At 40.3% G+C, this 23,198-nt stretch overlaps 2 protein-coding genes across 2 annotated transcripts; one reads left to right on the top strand and one right to left on the bottom strand.

Moving 5' to 3' along the window:
• Nucleotides 1-856: 856 nt before the first annotated feature.
• On the top strand, nucleotides 857-8,168 carry LOC119479723 (L-xylulose reductase-like). The gene is made up of 8 exons (XM_037755635.1): nucleotides 857-977; nucleotides 1,960-2,057; nucleotides 2,217-2,374; nucleotides 2,526-2,568; nucleotides 3,286-3,385; nucleotides 4,786-4,850; nucleotides 5,184-5,301; nucleotides 7,357-8,168. The coding sequence occupies exons 1-8, from the start codon at nucleotides 926-928 to the stop codon at nucleotides 7,458-7,460; spliced, it is 738 nt and encodes a 245-aa protein (XP_037611563.1). The 5' UTR covers nucleotides 857-925; the 3' UTR covers nucleotides 7,461-8,168.
• Nucleotides 8,169-8,422: 254 nt separating this feature from the next.
• On the bottom strand, nucleotides 8,423-22,365 carry rac3b (Rac family small GTPase 3b). Its single transcript, XM_037755624.1, has 6 exons — nucleotides 22,144-22,365; nucleotides 16,622-16,693; nucleotides 16,249-16,366; nucleotides 14,228-14,290; nucleotides 13,470-13,629; nucleotides 8,423-12,664 (listed from the first exon to the last, which is right to left on the bottom strand). Exons 1-6 carry the CDS (start codon nucleotides 22,176-22,178, stop codon nucleotides 12,534-12,536), a joined length of 579 nt encoding a protein of 192 aa, XP_037611552.1. The 5' UTR covers nucleotides 22,179-22,365; the 3' UTR covers nucleotides 8,423-12,533.
• Nucleotides 22,366-23,198: the final 833 nt, after the last annotated feature.

The raw sequence follows: 23,198 nt of genomic DNA, 5'->3' as shown, positions 1-23,198 counted from the left end.
TCAGCTGATCCTGGTCCATTGAGGCGATTTCAAAGCGAAATACAGGAATAAATAGAAACAGCTGGCCAATAAAAAAGGACATGGTTCTTGAGCAGTGTTGTTAATAACTTTGCAGAGCACAAGATCTGTACGATGAACTTCTAATGGGTGGTTTATTTTTGTTACTATGGAGTGGGATCAGGGATTTAAACCTATAGCATTGTAATTGTTACGTCTCATATGTTGGAAAATGTGCACCGACTGACATCTGTGTGTGTGGTAACATTTGGCTGCTGAGTCCAGGGTCCAGTTCTGTTAAATTAGCGTTGATACATTTGATGCTTGGGCTGCTGTCCGTGGTGCTGATATAAGGCTGGTTTGCAGGATGCATGGTGAGCTTCTCCATGGTGGCAGAGCAACTGTCTGCTTTGCAATTGTCTGGAGTGGTTGTGTGTGTACATGCGTGTGTTTGGGGCGGGGGGCCCAAGAAAAAATTCTGCACCAGGGCCAATTACAATGATGTTACGCTGCTGCAGCATCCTGCTCCCGCTCCCTCTGCTCTGAGTGAATGTTGGACTCGTTCAGACCTCGCCTTAGGGCTTAAGAGGTTAAATGCCAAATAATTGCCAAATAGTCTACTAAGTTAGGTTTAGGGAAAAAAAAACAATAATAGTTGGGCCTAAAGATGACTCCCTTTGTAAAGTGAAAATGTGTCTTGAAGTTTTGAACACAGGACACTAACAAAAAGCTGATTGTAACGCGAAAGGGAAACTTAACGCACAAACACGAGCAGTACAGATTAGGATCTGGATGGGTGCAGGGTATAGCAGAAAGACCAGGAAGTTGCAGCATAGTTCACATGACTGATCGCCTCTCTTCAGTCTGTATTAACTGTCTGTCTTGTTGCATATTAATCTGCAACTGATCTCGGAGGACTTGACCCACCATGGAAATTTCATTTACAGGCAAACGAGCTGTGGTCACCGGAGCAGGAAAAGGTAAAGTCAAGTCCAAACCTCCTTGCACATCCTCTTTGGTTGGTGTTATAGAGTGAGGAAGAAAAAGAGTGCTGGTAGCCTGGTGATGGAGTTGGTCCTCCTCATGCAGGACCAGTAACAGTACTCTGTACTCTGTACTCAGTAATCTGTTGCCACTTATTTCTATTTATTCATTATTACTTTATGTTATACTGCGTCATTCATAATCAGCTGTGTTTTTTTTTATATTTCCTTATAGTTACATTGTTCATATTTTGTTTCACTTTGTTTAGCTGATGCTTCTTGTTTTTTGCAATATCTCCTTTGCTGCTGTACACTGCAAATTAAAAAAAAAGAGCAAAAGATGCTCCTACATATTATGGAGCAAGATAAAGAGACACATTCTGAATTTATACAGTGAATAAAACATACTAGGAGATATTGGATTTATTGGGTTTGGGGGTCCTCCTCCCCCCAAGAAAATTTGAAGGTATTTGACTTTAAACTATGCAATTTTACATCATTTTGGACCATTATTACTATAAATGACTCCAAAAAAAAGCTTAAAGACAAAACTTACTATAGTTAAATGATTATTTTATTGTTTACACATCACAGCCTTCATCTCAACATTTAATTCTTCTGGAAATGTTTGCCCTGTGAAATCAAAACTTATAATGTTTAATTAAGCATATTTGTCCACAACTAAAAACAATTAACTTATTATTTTACAAAAAGGACGTGAACATTGAATTGATGAAATTGCATGTGAACTTCAGAAGACTGATCGAGACGTGATGAATTTGCACCCTCAAAGAGTCTTGTCAGTTCCAACTCACTGAGAAAAGAGAATCAAAAAAAGCTTTGTTCACGAGTGGCAAAGTTTGAGTCGTGTGTGGAATGTGTGTGTGTGTGTGTGTGTGTGTGTGTCAGCTCTGGTGTCACAGCAGCAGCTCCACTCTCTAATCTCAGTCTTTGTGTTTATGGATGTTTTGTGTCTCAGAGATTGGCAGGGCCACGGCTCTGGCTCTGGCACGCTGTGGGGCAAAGGTCACAGCGGTCACACGCACGCAGGCTGACCTCGACAGTCTGCTGCAGGAGGTACACCTCTTACTTTCACTTGAAGTTATGTGTGATGGATGGATGTGATGTCATCTGACAGATCAAGACAGTTCTATCATTGCAGAGTGTGTGAGAGTTAAAACATTATGCATCGACAATATCATCACACCAATATCTTGTGTTGGCTTCCTCTCACAGTGTTCCTCCATGTGTGTCCATGTGTGTGTAGACTTGGCAGACTGGGGGGCCACGGAGGCGGCCCTGCAGGACGTCGGCCCCGTTGATCTGTTGGTGAATAACGCCGCCTATTACTATCTGCAGCCCCTTCTGGAGGTCACGCCCGACCAGTTTGACCAGTAAGACAAAATGATTTTCTACCAGGAAGCTGCAGCAGCAAATAGTCACAGAATATACGGCACGATGTAGAACGTATGAGTCATAATATACAGTTTCATCATACGGCGACATGTTATGTTTATTATGTTCTAAGTTGTCTTTCATCTCCAGGTCGTTCAATGTGAATGTGAAAGCTGTGCTGCATGTCTCTCAGGTACAAGAATGGCTCAAATCCACATCGCTGAATGTGCATGTCCTTCATTCTTGGCTCTATTTTGTTCTTTGGTCTTTTTCCTGTTGTTGTAAGTAGATGTTTTGCTGATTTAAACCGTAATGGTAAATTCAGGTTTGGGTGTCAGAGACGGTACAGTAAGTACTACAAGACTTAATTTTCATCTCCTGTAATGGATTAGCTGTGTATCAGTGGTTTAACCCCCTGAGGTCGACGCTGTCGTACACGACAGAAAAGTACTCTATTTACTATTTTTAGAAATATCTCCGGAACGCTGCAGCGTAGAGACTTACTTTAACTTGCAATTACTTTGTCACTGCGGGGTGTGATTGTCTTGCAGACAGACTGCAAGATTTAGCCCATGATGCAGTGGGTCAGTTCTGAAATAGAGGCTGTGCTGACTCTCTCGTCCTTATGGTCATGCAAGTATTTATACATTCATGTGACATCACTGCAGCATACATATTCTGATAGCCCAGTTTATCCTGAAAAAAAAAAGAGGTATGTAAATGTCATGATTGTGAATTACACTGTTGAGATTCTACATTAATTGATACAAAAGGAGATCAGGCGGACCAAAAACAGCAAAAAATAGCTTAGACGTCAGAGGGTTAATCACACCATTAGTTTAAATTGAAATGTATGCTTCATCAAACTGCTTCTGTTGAGTCAAACAGAGCTCTGTCTCTGTGTTGGCAGATAGTGGCCCGTGATATGAAGGCCAGAGGATCAGGAGGCTCCATCGTGAACGTGTCCAGCCTGGCTGGACTGAGTGCTCTCAAAGACCACGCTGTCTACTGTGAGTAACAGAGGAACCAGCCAGCATCCAGCTGGAGCTTTTCATTGGAGAAAAAGATTTCAGTTCTTGGATCTCTTAAATGGAAGTAACCGATAGAGGTGTTCAGTACATTTACGAACGAATCTTTAACTTCAAAGCTGAACTGACTGTACTGAATCGTTGTCACTGACTGAACCAGCAGCTTTTAGCAGTGGAGCTCCTCACTGGTATACATATTTCCCTGTTAAATACCCTGCTACTTAGGGCTGTGTATTGGCAAGAATATGGCAATACGATAGGTATCATGATACTAGGGGTGTAAGAAAATATTGATAGTCGTGAGTATCGCGAATTATGTGTTGTGAGACTGTAATGATTCTCAAAAACACTATTGATTTTTATTTAACTTCTTAAAAATCCGAGTGAAGCTACTGGCATCATATGAAACTAGAAAACTAAAAAAATCCATTGGTACCAGCTATGTGAAGGAGGCTGAATAATACTAAAAATGTGCGCTAAATTTTGGTGAGGAAAACTGCCATAGCCATTTTCGAAGGGGTCCCTTGACCTCTGACCTCAAGATATGTGAATGAAAACAGGTTCTATGGGTACCCACAAGTCTCCCCTTAACAGACATGCCCACTTTATGATAATCACATGCAGTTTGGGGCAAAAAAACATGCAGTTTTTTGCATGCAGTACAAATGTGTTATTTTACTAAAATAGTGTATTTCTTTGTTCTTTATACTTTGACAGTTTTCCTAAAATTAGACTTAAAAAAATCACAATATATCGCCTTGCTTACAAAATATATTGTAATATATTGAATGGTTCCCCCTGTATCATGATACCTATCGTATCGCCAGATTCTTGCCGATATGTGATATACAGTGGAAACTGCTTATGGTGATCATGTCCGTCTGGGTCAAATTGATCACTATAAGCGGATGATTATTATAACCAAATCTTTATTGTTGTGCATCATTTCTCATGCTGATTACCATCTGATTGACATTTTTATATATTTATTACATGAATACAAAGTGATGAAACGGACCGCAATCAGAACAGTGGGATCTGCATTTACATTTGTCACAGTCCCTGTAACATCCAACATTTAGTGCAATCTGAGCCACCGTCTGCCACGAATCTTAGCACGTAAACTATTTATTAAAACCAATACGTTTTGAGAATCAATACAGTATCACACAACATAATATCACTCAAGTTTATCAATACTTTCTTACACCCCTAGGCTATTGCTAACCACTACAGATCCATGTGTTTATTTATTGATTCAGTCATTTGTACATTTGTAACAAAAGGGGAAGGGGGGCAGCACTGAGACTGTAAAGGTTTTCACGCTGCAGCCGTGGTGACAGTAAACGTCCTGTTGTCTCTGTGTTCCTGTCATTGTTCAGGTGCCACTAAAGGAGCCCTGGACATGCTGACTAAAGTGATGGCTCTAGAGCTGGGACCTCACCAGGTACCATCATGCTTACACTGCACGGAAACTCCCCTTGATTATTTGGAACATTACATCTCACAGTGAGCTACATCGAGTTTTTCATGATATGTCCCCTTTAAAGTGAGACTGTCACTTGGGGGGTTACTTGGTCGAGTATGACCAGCAGCTTATTGTGGTAGTCTCAGTCTCTTTTATAATGACAGTGAAAGGTTATGAAGGATATTGCATTAATGAAGAATATTAAAATAAGCAATTAAATCCTTTAATTTGTCTCTGCTGTTAAATAATGAGATGTTTAATGGTGTTCTCATTGATTGAATGATGGAGTTGTGTGAACTGTGTTCTGATCAGATCCGAGTGAATAGTGTGAACCCCACAGTGGTGATGACTGAGATCTGTCGCCTGAAATGGAGTGACCCCGAAAAAGCCAAGACCATGATGTCCCGCATCCCCTCAGGCCGTTTCGCAGGTCAGACACTACAGGCTGTATAAACATACTGTTGACACCATGTAGAGCAGGAGACCACGGCTGATTTGTTTTCTCAGATTCTCTTTTGATTCTTCCATTCTGTAATACAGTGACACGTCATTTCAGGTCACTGTTGATACAACTGTGTTTCTGTACAGCTTGAAGATACGTATCCCCATGCATTATCTATAGCTGCTGGAGCCTATCCCAGCATGCATTAATGATTGAAAGGCAGGATCCATCTAGTTACTACCTGCACATTTTAGTTCAACACTTTGGGAAATATAGTGTGGCAGTACTGATTCCCCCAGACTTCAGTTGATCAGGCAGAAGACTGAGAACCAGTTCCCATCCACATAATAATATAAAATAAAATGCCTCCTTAATAATAATAATAATAATAATAATAATAATGAACAAATGCCTCTACAATAACAAACAATTAAGGAAACTGAAATATTTTTTTATTTTTCCTTTTACCCTCATTTAAAGTTTCCTCAATTGAAATAAACTAAAAGAAATGGGTACAAAGGGTTTCAGTGAAAATCAACAAATGAAAAGAATAACAAAATAAAGCTTGCAGGCGCTAGGCAAATTTTTTCTAACAGAGTAGAATCCTGGTGCCTTTTAACAGGTGGTTTAATACTTTTATCTGTCTATACTAGCATGAAAAACATTATGGATACATTTTATTATTTCATCCAGAGGAAGTGGTTGGCTCCACATCACACGGCCTATTCGAAGATATTAAAAAGCTAAAAGTACATACATTGATTTGATGATTCAGAGCCATCTTTATTAAAATGTTTAATTAGCTGGGCATACCAGGCAATACGGATGCACATCTCTCAGTAAATCATAACCAGCAAGTATTCAGCCGAGCCATACCCTAATGTAAATATGATTTCATATTTGAAAATGTATGAAAGAAAATCTTTGGGAGCCACACATCTGCAGGCTCATAGGTTTTTATTTTACTATTTGAGACATAAAGCTGCAACCACAGCCGATAGGCTTGTGTTCACATTTTATAGCCAAAGCTAATTGATATATGATGATTTTATCTGTGTAAAGTGTCTTTGAGTATCCAGAGAAGCACTATATTAACGAAATGTATTATTATTATTATTATTATTATTATTATTATTATTATTACTATTATTAATTGTATAATACTGTGAGGAATGAACTAATTACCAGGCGGCAGAGCCAAAGCTAAGTCTTATATTTTATTATTTTCTTTATTTTATATTTTCTACAATTTCTTATTATGTTATTGTTAATAATCACTTGTCTTAAGATTCTATTGAAAATATTCTATTCAATAAGTATTGTTTATACCTCATTCTGTTCTGTAGTATAGTTTTACACAAGGTCACTTTGACTACAGCTGTCCTTTCCACTTGACTCATTGATTTGATAACATTAAAGAAATTAATTTTTACAGAAATTGCAATTACATGCAAGTGTTTTTTAAAATTCAATGTTTAATCAATAGTCCGTGTCATTCTATTTCTTTCCATATTGTATTAGTCCAGAGTTGTAACTAAACCTTGACAGGGAGACTAGATCATCATTGTCTTGTTTTAAACTGATGTGCGCCTATGAGGAGTGCCATCACGCCCAAAGCTCGTTCCAAAAATAAGCACTTGTACTACTTCTTGATGTTTAGGTTTGTCCTCCTCTTTACTTAAAGACACATGGAGCGTGTGAGAGTTCATACCAGGGTGCTGAAAAGGAGGCTGATGGTTGATTCAGATTCAGGAATGTGGATTCAGGAATGTGGATTCACCCTCGCTCTTCACCCTTTGCTGGCCATTCAGTCTACATGTGTTTTGTGGACTTGGATATGTCCTCTTATAACTGGAGCGAGAGCTGTGTTCACATTCTCTTCAATGAAGTCTAGCATGTTCTTGGTCAGTGTTGGACTCAACCAATACTGACTTGGTGCAATTAAATCTAGATCTAATCTTATAGTCAGCTTCACTTCACTTGATACATGTGTTGACCTACGTGTTAACTTAGTCCCCCGTGTGTATGTGTGTTTGTGTGCAGAGGTGGAGGACGTGGTGAACAGCATTTTATTCCTGCTGAGTGATAAGAGCAACATGACTAACGGAGTCTCTCTGGCGGTGGACGGAGGCTTCCTGGCCTGCTGATCAACACGATGCCTCGTCTCAGCACACCGCCCATCTGCTTCCTGTCTCATCACCTCACTGCATTATACAAACAGAGGTCAATTTGATTCAGTCATTAAACAACCAACCTAACTAACTTTTCTTTATTTGTGCTGATTTATATGTGATATTGGAGCATGTTTCTGTGATATTTATGTAAAGGAGTATTATTGGTGTCTACTGTACAGAGGGCTTAACAAGTTTGCAGATGAGGTTATAGAAACAAGTCTGAGTAACAGTGATGTAGGGTTTTATTTACGAATATCATAACGGCTGAGGCACCTGCAGAATTCTGTATTTGCATTGCAAAACGTGGTATTTAACTGCTAATACTAGTAAAGTAAAAGTAGACAGTATGGTCATGAAATAAGAGGAATTTACTGGAATTATTTTAATTCTACCTACCTACCCGTGCACTCATTGCGCATCATAGAAGTCTTCCACAAGCTGCTAGAATATTTAAAATCTAGCATATTTAATCAATATTAATCTTTCTAAATTAAGCCATAATCTACCAATTTCAAAGAAGAGATATTCTCGTGACACATGTACTTTATGTTTGACTGACAAGCCTCATTATACAATATATTAGTTTGTGCCAGTTTGGAGAAACAGATTAATTAAACAATACTAAAACATTACTCAAACACTGCTAAATTTGAATACTATAAACAAAGATTTCCTTCCTAAAATGACAATAAGCTATTTTATTTATATATATATATATATATATTTATTTATATATATATTTATTTATTTATATAATATTTAAGTGTGCTTATTGGCTCATTTGCATATTCATTTATTTATGTATCATTTCTCATTTATTGTATTGTATTTACCCAGAGATTGTCCGTTACTTTCCTTCTGTTTCTCACGTTCTTACACGTTATTATGGGTCATAAAGAGAAACAAAAAAGAACGAATCACGACAGAAGACGGAGTACCTTACATATACATTTGTATTTAGTATACAAAAAATTGAAATATTTCACCACACAGACGTGAAGTAATAAAAAATAAGACAAACAGTTGGAACAAGTATACAAGTCATCTTACATTACATACGTACATGGCCAATGCATTTCATTTTACAACCTCTCCTAAGAATTACAGTGGGTCAAATAACCAGAGAACTTCCATGCAATAGTAGATTAGAATGTTTTTGCTGCGTTTTCTCATCTACAATTTCAACACCTTTTAGCTAGGCAGGACCACACGACATGAGTCAACCACACAGTTTTGCTATGCCAACCAAAGACAGCGTGACAGAAGTGGACCGCAGTGCTGCGTCTCGCCACGTGAGGGAGACAGACACACTGCAGACCTGGAACCATACAGAAATGCATTTCATAAAGGTGCAATCTGCACTGTTTGCCACGACGACAAACGCCACAAAGATTGGCCCCCTTTATTTGTACACTGTTAGCAACACTTCTAACTTCAACACAAGCGACTATAATCCCTTTAGTTTGAATTGTTTTAGTTTTTAAGAGCTAAATATTCAGGTACATGTAGATAGATATTCATAACGCATTCCTTTTCTAAGGATTATTCTGTACATCACTAGATGTCATTAATATCCATTTTTTTTTCTTTCTTTATGTCCACAGATTGTTGAAAAGTCTTGTGTATTACTACAATACAATATGAAATAGTACCAAAAACTGGACACTAAAAAACTTGGCTTAAAACAATACTGTCTTTTTATGCACTATTATACCCCAAACTGTGAAACAAAGCCGTCTCACTGATACCGACATGTGCTCGTCCACACTCGCAAACACCAGCGTTCATATACACGCCTGTGACACACTCACTCACTCACGTACGTACGCACACACAGAGGAACAGAGACAAGATCTAAAACAATGGGATAAATTAAGACAGAATATTTTAAGACCCATGCAAGCTCCTCCACCCCCAGAGGCAGAACTCAGGCAGCAAGGTTGTACAGCCCCCATGTTTGGCATGCTCGTCTGTCACGTGTTCACAGTTAGATGAAGTTACCCAAAGACAACTGACTAAGATCACATGTTTGTCCAACGAAAAGAACACAACCGTGATTTCCACCATAAAAACATAGACACCATTCCCACTTTGCTAACAGTGAAATGTTTCCGTATAAGTAAAAAGAACTTCAAGTAATTTGACAAAATTATCTTTTTCCAAGAGGCTTCAACCACATTTGTTTGGGCTTCATTAGTTGAAGAAGACCCAGTGAATGACCCACAGAAGTCATCATCATCATCTCACATTCTTTGTTGATGAAGACCGGCCGTGAGGTGCGATTAAAAAGTTCAACTTCTAGCTTGAATTTTAATTATTGATGTTGTAAATAGCAGCAACATCCAACTCTTCTGCTTATCAGGCAGCAATGTGTGGCTGAAAGCTCCGGTAAAAAAAAACCTGATAACTGATTTGTCAAACTACTATTCACAAGGTGAACAAGGCTAAATAAGAAAAGCCAAAAACGCGTATTCAGAGACAGTGGAGTTAAACGTCACAAATCTTACTTTTGACTGCTATTTCAATGTTCCGCTGGGTCTCTTCCATATAATCCCTTTACAGGAACGTGTTTATAGCTTTGTCCATCATTCCTATCAATATCAACTACATTGCACTCATTGAAATAATTGCTTGGGGGGTGTGGCGAGGCTAAATATCAATGATGCATGGTTCTACTTTTTTCTTTCTTTTTTTTTCTTCTTTATTATTTATTTATTTTTTATCCGGTTTTATTCATATTTCCTTTTATTTTATTCATTATAAGAAGAAAAACAAAAATGAAAATATTTTTTTATCTACAAAAGGAGCTGGCCCTTCAGAAAAGGTTTGGGAACCACTGGGTTAAGGGCAAAAATAAATCACTGGGCCCCCACTAACCCCCATTTCTAAACTGCAATGTAATTAAATACACTGATTTGGCAATATGCGACATATTAGCACAAAACTGAAACAATGAAGGTCTTATAGGGTAACGTCGGACCTTATCTTCCCATGTTCTTGTGTCTAAGTGACTAATGGGTACAACAATTTTTTAAAATTGGTCCAGTATTGAGGGAGAATAATCGGCAGCCGCGAAACGAGCTGCGAGGGCAAGTGAGCAGCATCAATGTAGCGTTACATCCACTAAAAAGTGCTCGTTTTTGACACTGACAGGCTCAGATTGTTATTTTAAGTGTCTGACAACATCATGGAAAGAGACCCCACAGAGAAATTAAACGTCTTTCTTTATCTTTCGCTCGATCCAGTCTGTTTGTCTTTGTGGCTAACCAAGTCCTGCTCAAGGAGAAGTCTTGTTGCGCAATCTGAATATCAGGCAGCAACAGGTCCCACTCTTAACAGCATTCTTCCTCTGTGGGCAGAGGGTCACAGCACCCACAGGATCACCACCAGTCTCCTCCTGAGCTTCACGGCCTTGCTGCAGCTGAATCACCCTCCTCTGCCTGTTGCCTCTCTCTCTTTCTCTCCATCTGTCTTTCTCCTCATCCGCTCTTCAATTTGTAGGAGCTCTCTTTATTTGAGCCAGAGCATACAGATCTGGCTCAAATAAATGCGGGCGGCCATCGAATTCAAAGACCTCCTCCACATTGTTGAAATCATCGAAATATTCAAAATCTTTTAGATAACACTAAGCGACGTTTTCTGTACTCCAACACAACACAAACTCTTCCCGGACACCTCTCTCTCCAACTCTCACTCACATTTCCACTGTGTCCTCCATAAAGACTGTATATAACGATGGACGACATGACAGCTCCCCAAAAGTGAAGCCAAAACATCTCGATCGCCCCCTCGTGGCTGGCTGCAGTATAGGTCATAAAGCTCACCTCTTCCATGTGTGCGGATGGGACATGGGACAAACTAAAAAGTCACTTCAAATATATATTCTTTTCATTTTAGGTATCAAGCTGATGTTTGTTCAAGGGTTAATTTTTCTGATAATTTTGGTTTTTAATTAATCCAAATTAGGAAGTTGAGACGCGTCGTCCATCTTTATATACAGTCTATGGTCTTCCGCCAACAAGTCGCAACAACTCACGAGATTTCAGAACAAGACTTCTCCTCTCCTCCCTCTAACCAGGGTCCTTTCCATAATGTTGTTAGACAGGTATGATAACAATCTGAGCCTGTCAGTGGCAAACAAAAAAACTTTTAGTGAACGTAACGTTACATTGACGGCGCGCAATTGCCCTTGCAGCCTGGCAGCTGAATTGTTGTCCCCACTACTTACACACAAAAACATGGGAACATAGAGTCCAGGTTAAAAAATATCAAAGTTCCCCTTTAAACTAGATTTTTTTCACATGGCCCCTCTCCTTTAAAGCACTTTCTTGTGTCTCATCAGACTTTGTGTTCTTAAATCTCAACAATTACGTTATCACTAATTGGAATGAGGGCTAAAACTACAGAAATAAGACCCAGGTTGTGATAAACCAGAGTGTCCCTTTAACTTATCACTCTCATTTCTCGAAGAAAAAAACACATTATTTACATTTAAGACACCATGCTATATTTGTGAAATTTAGTGAATGCAGGCGGTAGTATCTTGTTTTTGACCGTCAGTAGCAACAGATTTGTGTGTGTGCATGCCAGTAGTTTGCATTGTCTCTACATGCTGATCTTAGATCAGGAGCTGAGGGTAACTTCAGACCTGAAGGCGTATTCATAGTTCACTTTCTATCTAGTCAACACTGCATTAATTCAAGCAAGCATGGCTGAAAAAAGAAGAGATGTTGCAGTATGAAGACGAGTAATAGAAACCTTTTGTCAGCCCTCGTGGCAACTTGATGTGGTTCTATGAGTACAAAGTAGGTGGACAGTCAATGTCTTTCACATAGAACCTACAGTATGAGCCTATTCAGTAATGGTAAAAAAATTGGATTAAATATTGGTCTTGTTACCAATATCGCTTTGAAAAAACATCAATATAAAGAAAGCAATCTCAGCAGTGCACACTCACTCTCGCTAGTTTTTCTCTCTCATCCTCTCAGAGAAGTAGTGGTTGTTGTTCATGGTGATGTAGTGTAGTGTTTTAGCAATGTCTCCTCTTCAGAACATGGTGCACCTCTTTCCCCTCTTCTTCACAGGCGGAGGGCAGAGGACGGCTCGGATGGCCTCGTCGAATACCGTCTTCAGGCCTCGCTGGGTCAGCGCAGAGCACTCCAGGTACTTCACCGCGCCTGAGGAAGGAAGAGAAAGGGGAGGAGGGGGATGGGAAAAAGATTTCTCAGTGACACTCAGTGACACTGCTTCTAGTGCTCAAATATAGCGAGGCTCAAATGGAGACAGTTGAAGACAAAGTCACGAACCTTAGGGACTCAGTATGCTTCAAATCAAGTGTTTGTTTGATCCTTTAAAGGTCCCATGTCGTGCTCATTTTCAGGTTCATATTTGTATTTTGTGTTTTTACTAGAACATGTTTACATGCTGTAATGTTAAAAAAACAACTTTATTTTCCTTGTACTGTCTGCCTGAATATAGCTGTATTCACCCTCTGTCTGAAACACTCCGTTTTAGTGCATTTCAACAGAATTGCAACAGAATTGCGTTGCTAGGCAACAGTTTGGGTCCATGTTTACTTCCTGTCAGCTGATGTTATTTACATACACTGCAACAGGAAACAAACTGGGACACATTTAGAATGTTTACATTTAAAACCGTGTAAGGGTCTAAACATTGTAGATTTGTGACATCACAAATGGACAGAAATCCTCACGGCTTGTTTCAAGCGCACAATTTCTGAATACGGGCTGTGTGTATTTCCCTATGGACTGAGTGTTTCGATACTTTCACAGTATGTATATGGGACGTAAGCCTGCTTTAGAATTAAAAAAAACATGAACATTTCACTTTTTTATAATATGGGACCTTTAAACAGCGTCATCACTACATCACTCGTCATTTGTAGCAAAATAAATGCTTATAAATGAGTGAATCTTCGTACAAAAACGTATCCGGTTGTGCACGTGGCACACGCAGCCTCACCAATCTCTCTTGCCATAGCCAGGCCCTGCGGGTAGGTGATGGGGGAAAGCTTCTTGTCTCGCAGCCTCTCGATGGTGTCCTTGTCATCTCGCAGATCCAGCTTGGTGCCCACCAGGATGATGGGTGTGTTGGGGCAGTGGTGTCTCACCTCAGGGTACCACTAGGGCACCACACACACACACACACAAACACACACGTGCACGTTTGCATATACAAAGGGAAAAAGTGAGTGAGAGAGGAGAAAGAGAAACAGTTAGATACAGATACAGAAACAGAGCGACGAGCGCCTTTTCCACTGTGACATTGAACGCGCTCGGTGAGTTTATGGAGCTAGGAGAAGTTGTTTTTTAATAGATGTGTCTGAATGGAAGCATAGTTGTGTGAACACAAAACATCCTCAGGCAGGGCAGCCTATCATAATCACATCACATGATGAGAGAAATCCCGTCACACTCTGCAGAGGGAGGTTGGACCTTCGGGAAAGTGTGATTTCATATGAGAGCGTCTCATGATGCTCAGCAGATCAAACCACGGCCGGCCGTCACGCTCCCTCTGCAGAGCGATTGGACTCGTTCAGACCTCGTCTTACAACATGTCTCTGTACTATATTCCCCAGAGGGAATCAGTTCAAGTCCAGACTGTTCTAAGCAAAGGTCTGAACTAGTGGGGCTGAGGTGTTACAAGCCAGGTGGAGCCATAGATGTGCCTCTAGTGGTCAGACTCGGCGTGGAAGGGGGGGAGTCAGTCAGCGTACTGACCTTAGCTCGGACGTTCTCAAAGGAGGCCGGACTGACCAGGGAGAAGCATATCAAGAACACATCCTGGGAGAGAATCAGAGAGATGGCTAGTTGAGAGTGAGATATGTGTGTGTGTGTGTGTGTGTCCCTCCTCATTCTGAATTGACAGTTAGAAGTCTATTTTTTTTTTAAAAGAGACCGTTGTGGTCAAATAAAGTCAACTAATACTAAAACAAAATATTTTCATGTTGTAATGACATATTTTTCTAGCTGTAACTACATGCCAAATTATTCTATTTAACAAAAAAAAATCTTGTTAGTATAACAACGTATCACTTTATTTCGTAATATCACAAAACTTGGCTATATCTATAGGGAAATATCTGATTACGCAACCTAACCCGCCTTACTTGGTCTAACATTATATGAAATAATGTTTTGTAATTTGAGTTATATTGTGTATAGATAAACTAAATATTTCCAATTTTCTTTAACATTCTACCCATATCTAGATTATTTAAATTAAGGCAATTGTTGACACTTGTCAACAAGACTGGAGCATTCATAATATAACTTTGAAAGTATAAAGAGTTTATATCCACCATATTGCACTTGATGTCTTTTACTCACTGTTCCACACAGTTAGTAACAACCTGTCTCTAAGTAAGAACTAGTTTGTTTTGTTAACACATCCTTATTTAGTGATGTGTAAATCTCCATTTAACTAAGACTTAAAGGCATAATGAGTAGGATTCATCAGTTGCGGTTTGTAAAACACAACATTCAAAGTTGGCCAGATCAGGCGATGCGGCGAAAACAAGTTTTCCCATTAACTTTGAATTGGGGTAGTGCGTTTGATTCACTCTCGTTTTGGAATGGGCTTTGTCCGCTTGGCATTTTGCCTCGCTATATTTGCGTTTTTTTTAGCCACTCTGCCATTTGCTTACGATCTGGCACCTGGTTGCTAAATTTTTTATAGAGGTTGACGACCCAGAAACGTCCCGAACACAGCAAAATAAGAAAGTCCAGAAGGAGGGCTGCAGGGTCTCTGCAGATACAGACTCCGCCAAACACTCCTAGTGGGTCAGAAGTGATAATTGAGAGGGATTACTTTTGTAGTCTTTAGAGGGCTGGGTGATTCATCTTATTTCATTTTCAATTACTATTTTGACTTCCAACGATTATGAAAACAAGATAATCAAGATAAAATGAGTATTGTGCCGCCTTCCGTTTCACAATTTTGTCTTGTGTTATAAATCAAGCGCACCCCTTTCCTTTACAGCGATGCACTTTTGCCCTGCTTGGCTGACCGGCTCTAGGTCAGCTTGGAAAGGCTCGGGGTGAAGGCGCCTGACCTTGCCGTTTCCCGTGGCTGTGGACTCACTGTGCCCTCATTCCCTGCGGGGGGAAGGAAGGGCCCCGTCAATTGTCAACCGGGGTGGACTGTCCTCAGTGCGTCAGGAGTCGTGCAGCGATGTTGGAAAACCCAACCACCGGACCCATCTTCAAACACGGACTCCGTCTCTTTTACCATGCTTTGTGGGTATGAATTTTTTGCTGTGTCATCACCCTTCATATCTATACAACCAATGTGTTTGTCATTAAATTGTTTACAAGAGCACAAAGTTCCTCATAGATCTAGCCTCTTCATTTTATCGTCAAAGTGCACTAGATTGATGCATTTAACTTTAAAATGTAGCCGACAAAAAAAATGTACGTTTCCAAAGTCAGTGAGTTAAATAATTGTGATCTCAATATTGACCAAAATAATCGTGATTATGATTTTTACCATAATCGAGCAGCCCTAAGACTATACATAGTTTTATAGGACAATCCTACTCATTCTGCCTTTAAGTTATAGCTAGGCTAAGTCTGAACTTAACCCTAACCCTCACCCAAGCAGCAGCTTTAAGCCTTGTGTTTTACTCTTGAAATGTTGAATACCTATCACTTTAGAGGTTTCAGATAGAGCTGTGTGTGTGTGTGTGTGTGTGTGTGTGTGTGTGTGTGTGCGTGCGGTTGGGAGGAAGGCGTTTGAATACCGTCTGTGGGTAAGACAGTGGTCTGAGCCTATCGTAGTCCTCCTGTCCTGCCGTATCCCAAAGGCCCAGATTCACTGGTTTCCCATCCACCATCACATTGGCAGAGTAGTTGTCAAAGCTGCAGGAAGGCGGGTACCACACTGAGTTAAATGCAGTTTAGTAATGACAAAGAACCAGTAAGAGCATCGGTAAAGAACCCAACCGATAAGAAGCATTGAAAGGAGTAGTAGTATCAATAAAATCCTAACGGTACCCATCCTTTAGTCATAGCACTTGACTAACTAAATTATAGTACGGTCCTATAACATGAAATCACCGCTTACAGTACATCAATTAAGTGTGAGCGCATGTGCAGTGTGTGTGGTTTACTCACACGGTGGGGATGTATTCACCAGGGAAGGCATTGGTGGTGTAGCTAATCAGCAGACAGGTCTTACCCACAGCCCTGAGAGGGAAGAGAGACAACAGAGGACACATGAGGACACATTCATGATACAGTTTCTTTTTTTTCACTTTAGTCTTTATTGCTTTTATGCATACACAAATGAAACACAAATATAACAACGAAACTTGCGACAGTGCAGCGAGGGGTTCAGTTTACAATTGATGATGCAGTACACAGGGTTATTTTCTTATTAAAACATTTTCCAATAACTGGGGTGTGTCCGCTACAAGCCATTTTCTTGTAATGGCCTTTCTGCCAGCTGTGAGTAGGATTTAACCAAGTACTGATCTTCCTTCAGCACCACTGTAGTTATATTACCCAGGTATAAAATGGAACTTTTCTTGATGATTATATATCCTAATACCTCCTTTAATACTGAATTCACTCTGTCCCAAAATGGTTTTCTATTTTTGGGCAACTCCAGAAGATATGTGTATGATTTGGGTTTGTATTTGCTTGGTTTTTATGTTCGGCGTAATGAAGAAACTAATCAGATTTTTCCAATTAAATTCTCTCCACAATAGTGAATTAGTGGATTCATGATACAGTTTCACACTCATATGGACAAAAACTAGTCCCGTGTAGACTGTACGTAAGTGTGTATGCATGAGTGTAAAGGGCAGGCTGCTACTCCCTTTTTACTGTGCCACACAGACACTGGCCTACATTCATGTTGCCTGAGGGCCACAGTAGCCCCCTATGATACCACCCCCGACACACACACACACACACACACACACACACACACACACACACACACAAACCCACACTCACTCACTCAGAGTACACATAACATTCCCCTCCCCTCCTATGTAGTGTACTGCACTGACACAAGGCACAGGGTTGCCACACAGATTGGTGGTGGTGGCATGGAATTGGTATTGGCTGTGTGCTCATGCATGAAGTAATGAGCAATTTTATGTGTGCATGTGTCCATAGACACAGCAAATGGTGGCGACACACAGTGCCAATATGTGTGAGGGTGCCACGAGACTTGATTTGAGGTCAGTGAGTTTCTCTGGTTGAGACGGAGAGCAGAGGACAGAAGGAGGGAAGGAGACGGAAGTACGGCAAGACATTATGTTAATGTCTTCATAAAGGGGTATTCTAGTGATTACACTTGTTGGGGGACTAGTGAGAGGCGAATTAAAAAAGAGAATTGGTGCAGCAGAGACCGAGATTCCTGACCTTCAGTCCCAGTAGAGTGCTGCAGGGATGACGTATTTTTGTAGGCCAACCAGGAAGTTAGCATCGCCCTGGTTTCCCTCCAGTAAAAGCCAATGAGGATTTTTCCATTGGGTTTTGGATTATTGCAGAAAAATAAGGTCTGTGGCAAACACACGTTTATGATACTTCTCTACTACTCTACTCAGCAAGATAATCTTCACAAATGAACACTGCTGTTATGATTTTTGAAGTGTGAATGCAATCGTAAGCAGAAGTAAAAAGCTAACGTTAGGCTATAAACAAACTACACCGCGGTCGCCTGAACGCGAGTATAAACACAACGAGACTGTAAAGGAGGACGATTAGTACGTTTAGTAGTCTCATTTAGCCACTTGTTTGCAACCGCCTTTTTTAAGACACATCAAGGATTCAAAATTCACAAGTGGGGTATTTATTGATGTATTTTATGTTGTAGAACAAAACGTTAAAATCTCTTCAGCTTGTGTTAACCACAGACCTTATTTCAGGCAAGTCACTAAATAACCCATTCAGAAAACCCATTGACTTCCAGACATGGATATATAAGAGAACTGGATACAGGGTTGGAGGCGGGGACCCGTTCATTCCTATGAAAGTTGCTCAGTGGCGCATGAAGCCAAAATGGCTCGACTTCGCAAATCAGAACTGTAAGAACATTTGAAACACTTTGCCGTTGCAGGTGTTACCAACACACTGTCCCCATAGTTGCAGAATTCATCCAAAAACCATCCATTGACCTAGAATCCCAAATTGAATTGAAAAGCGTAATCTGCTTTTAAGCTCTGTAATTGGATGTTTCTCACTGAAAAGCACCTTTTTGAGCCGTGGTTAACTCAACTTTGTTTTTTTATGTCCACACGCTTGCATCTTTGACTTTTTAATCAAAGAAGCAGATGTTTTCTAACACAGCTGTTCATATTTTGTTCGGATGATTCAGCCAGGAGAGTGAGTATGTTTTCTTTAGTGTATAATCAGCTGAAAAGAAGAATCATTGTGTTTACGTCACTTTAGAATGAGCCGTTTATATCTACAGTACATACGGAGGGGGTCCTCCTCACGGAGCCGGTCGCCATGTTTCTACAGTAGCCCAGAACGGACAAACCAAACACTGGGAGGAGCTATTTGCGTCGGCCACCGTAGTTTTCCTACACGCTTGGCACACGGGAGAAGTTTCAGTTGGTTGCAATCTGCAACCTCACCGCAAGGGAGTGGAAAGTGCTTCAACTTGAGTGGAAAATTCACACATATCCCGAGGCTTTAGGAATCCAACGCATTAATGTATGTATGGAGACTAGAGGAAAAGAAGAGAGACTCTAGGAAAACAACCGAGTTTCTGGGATTAGTCAGAGTCTGAGCTGTTACACAAACACACACACAGATGGTCTCCACATACATGGTCAGTGCATACTTTGGTAGCAAGCTGCAGCTAAAGTCTGTGCAGCTGGTACAAAGGGCTTGTTATAACAGCAGACATTTTGACTTGTAATGGTAAGAAAACATGGATGTATAAAGAAAACCGAATACAGCGTTGGAGGCGGGGCCCTGTTTATTCCTATGGAAGTTGCTCAGTGGCGCATGAAGCAAAAAAAAGTTGGAACTCCGAGTATAAAATTATCCGGATCTTCCGCATCCATTGGGCCCATAGCGTAGGCGCAGTAGCGTTTCCTTTAACTCTGCCTCCCAGCCCTCGTTTCAACCTCGGCCTGGGTCTCATTCACATGAACATTTTCATTATTATTTTTAAATTCAAATTATTTTCACATTTAAATAAGGGCTATTCAAGTGTTTGTACCGGGAAGTTCATTTACAGAAGTCTTTTTCCCAATGTAAGTCTCTGGGAAAAAGCCTTAATGGCGCCCAATGGCATCACGTGACGGACACGGAAGTTGCAATTCCACGGTTGGGCCACTATTTGCTTCAAAGCCCGGCACTCTTCCTGTGGGGATTGGAGGAAAAAAAGCTAATAACATTAACACTGGCTCAGTAAAGCCTGACAGTGTGACAATGAGCCAGCAGGAAAATAGCTGCTATAGAAACTGAAGCAGCTAAATGGAATTCAGCTATCATTCATTTTATTATTTCCACCGGTGCTGTTATATGTTAAATGTCTTCTGTAAAAAAAGGCCTTTATTGGCCATTTGAGGCATAGATTATCTATCAATCTAGCAAAAAAATACACTGATAGGGTGGAGTCAGGTGAAATGGGCCATATATGGTTGGAGCATTATAGCTCTCTAAAATTTTTACAGCCAATCACAATAACTGGTCTCGCATTGTTGCAACAACACTAGTTGATATGTAACAATAGTTTTGATTGATCTGAGGTTGCTATTAGGCACAGGGCATGTAGTGTTACATGAAGCATGTCAGAGAAATTGTATGTTAAGTGAGCCTGACATAGCAAATGTCACTCATCATTAATAAGGATGATAAAGCAATTATAAACTAGCTTACGAACAAAGCAAAAATGTTTATTTTGACAGGCTCTTTCAAATAAAAAAGTTGAATATATAAAATAAATAAATTAGATTTTTGTGAAAAGAAAGTCGTTTTACGTACTGGCCCATTTTAGCTTAACCATGTCAGCTAAAATGGGCCACTATTTTCCGCTAAAAATGGGCCACATACACACAGAAGTTACACAGAAATTGAGGCTGCCGAACAGGTGCATAGGTCTAAATATGTATCCAAGCAAAATCTTAATAATCTTTTTTAAAACGGCTGCCCCGCCGTTCACTTGTATAGAGTTACAGGCCAGTCTTGCCCTGTCCAATATGGCGCCCACGTTGATGTATCGCTGCATCGGGCTGAAGCTTCCAATGCGGCGTCTATGTACCGTATATTGTATATGTCTATGATTTTGGGCTAATAAACATAAATTGCACAAACTGTCCAGTCAAATTTGCTCCGAGGTACCTTTTGAACACACCTTCACCAAACACAGAGCGGGCACAATCCACACACACACACACACACAAATAATGCAAAACCAAAAACCTGCAATGCATTCACCTTTAGACCCCAAAACCCCCTTTCTGGTAAACACCTGTCTTTCCTAGTGTATAATGGAGGCTTTCTGTTGATGACATCATCAGGGTTGTTAGCTCGCTACAAAACATCTTTAGATTCTGTAAAATGGCTTTTGCAACAAATACTGACAACAAAAACATACATTTGTGCAAATAATGCAAAACAAAAACCTGCTATGCATTCAGTGTAAGCACACCTTTAGAGTCTGGTAAACACCTGTCTTTCCTAGTTTATAATGGAGGCTTTCTTTTGATGATGACATCATCAGGGTTGTTTATTAGAAAGCTCTCTCCAGAGCCAGCTTGGGCTACTCCCACTGAGCCTGAGGTGTAAAATCAGAGGGATGCACCTTTAAGTGATTTGTGACATTTAAGAATTAAATAAGCAATTTCTTTCTGCACATTATCACTCTGTATCTTTTATATCTCTATTATTGTTTTTATAATTTTTTGTATACTTTTATACCTCTCCTGTGTTTCACTCTGTTTGCTGATGTTGCTGCTTTGACACCTAAATATCCCTCCGGGTATTAATAAAGGTTCATCTTATCTTATCTTATCTTATCATATCATCTGCAGAATTAAGATTTAAATCAGAAGAAAAGTCAAAATTCTGAAAAAAGCAGCATTCAAAGTCAATATTGCTTCAGTTTCAGCACTGTAATCATAAAAATATGAATCAGGCCTATTCTTCATTTTTTTCTAAGAATTGACACTAATGGCTCATTTTCATTTATACCTAGCAATGGTATCAAGGTTTTTAAACCAGCAGTGAAGAAAATCCTGCAGCCAAATGTCAGCCACACATGCAGCTAAATGCAGGATCTTGGTCCAGTGAGAGATAGGGAGCAGTGAGCATAAATGAGGGCATTGGGGCCTGTTTGCCACTATAACAGGGCCACAAATTCCTCAGCGTGCATCAGCACTTCAGCCTGCCTCCAGTGGCCTACGAGGCGTGTAGGTGTTCCCGCATCCGCTCAGCTCCCACCGTCACAATGAACCACGATGCGACCAATGCAATCACACAAAAGCAGATAACCATATAGATAATCGACTGTGCATCATGGAGAACCTGCAGAAACCCGACGGATCGGTGAGCCCCAGCCCTTTTTTCCCCAACATAGCATCCTCCCATCATTCATCCATCCGTGGACGCTTCACCGAATCACACGGAGAGAAAATGATGTGCTGGTGTTTGTGTAAGCATGCTCTTACCCGTCGCCCACCACCACACATTTGATAGCCTGCATTGTTGCTGCTACAGGGAGCTGGAGGCTGTTCAGTTCAGTTCAGTTCAGTTCAGGAGGGAAGCAGCCGGCGTTTGGTGGTTTGTAATAGATCCGACGGTCTGCACTGAAGTCTCGGATGAGAGCAGCGGGCCAGTCCGCTCGGCGATGGAGCCGCAGTGAAAGGGGTCGATGACGAGAAACGCCGAGCAACTCCGGAGAGAACCGAGTGTTTTTTAAAGGGACAGAGCACCGAGTATAAGACGAAGCTTAGCAGAGGACGAGATGATTCACCGTCTGTTACTTCCGGCTTCGCTTACACTCTTTGATTGAGTACACTAGGCTACTACTGCTACTACTATTACTACTACTACTAGTACTACTACTACTGCTACTACTAGTACACTGCTACTACTACTACTACTGCTACTAGTACTACTACTACTACTATTAGCCTACTAGACTACTACTAATACTATTGCTACTTCTACTACTAGTCTACACTTATACTAGCCTACTACTAGCTAACATTCTACTACCACTACTACTAGGCTACTACTGCTACTACTATTAGCCTACTAGACTACTATTACTAGTACTGCTACTACTACTGCTACTACTACTGCTATTAGCATACTAGACTACTATTACTAGTACTGCTACTACTACTGTTACTACTACTGCTACTATTACTACTACTACTACTACTACTATTAGCCTACTAGACTACTATTACTAGTACTGTTACTACTACTGCTACTATTACTACTACTACTGCTACTACTATTAGCCTACTAGACTACTATTACTAGTACTGCTACTACTACTACTGCTACTACTAGTACTACTACTACTATTAGCATACTAGACTACTTCTACTACTACTACTAGTACTAGTACTACTGCTACTACTATTAGCCTACTAGACTACTACTACTAGTACTACTACTACTACTAGTACTACTGCTACTACTACTATTAGCCTACTACTACTATTACTAGTACTACTGCTACTACTGTTAGCCTACTACTACTACTACTATT

Source organism: Sebastes umbrosus, chromosome 20, assembly GCF_015220745.1.
Source record: "Sebastes umbrosus isolate fSebUmb1 chromosome 20, fSebUmb1.pri, whole genome shotgun sequence".
NCBI lineage: Eukaryota > Metazoa > Chordata > Actinopteri > Perciformes > Sebastidae > Sebastes > Sebastes umbrosus.
The sequence above is the reverse complement of the archived record's forward strand: the minus strand, read 5'-3'. Positions and strand labels throughout refer to the sequence as shown.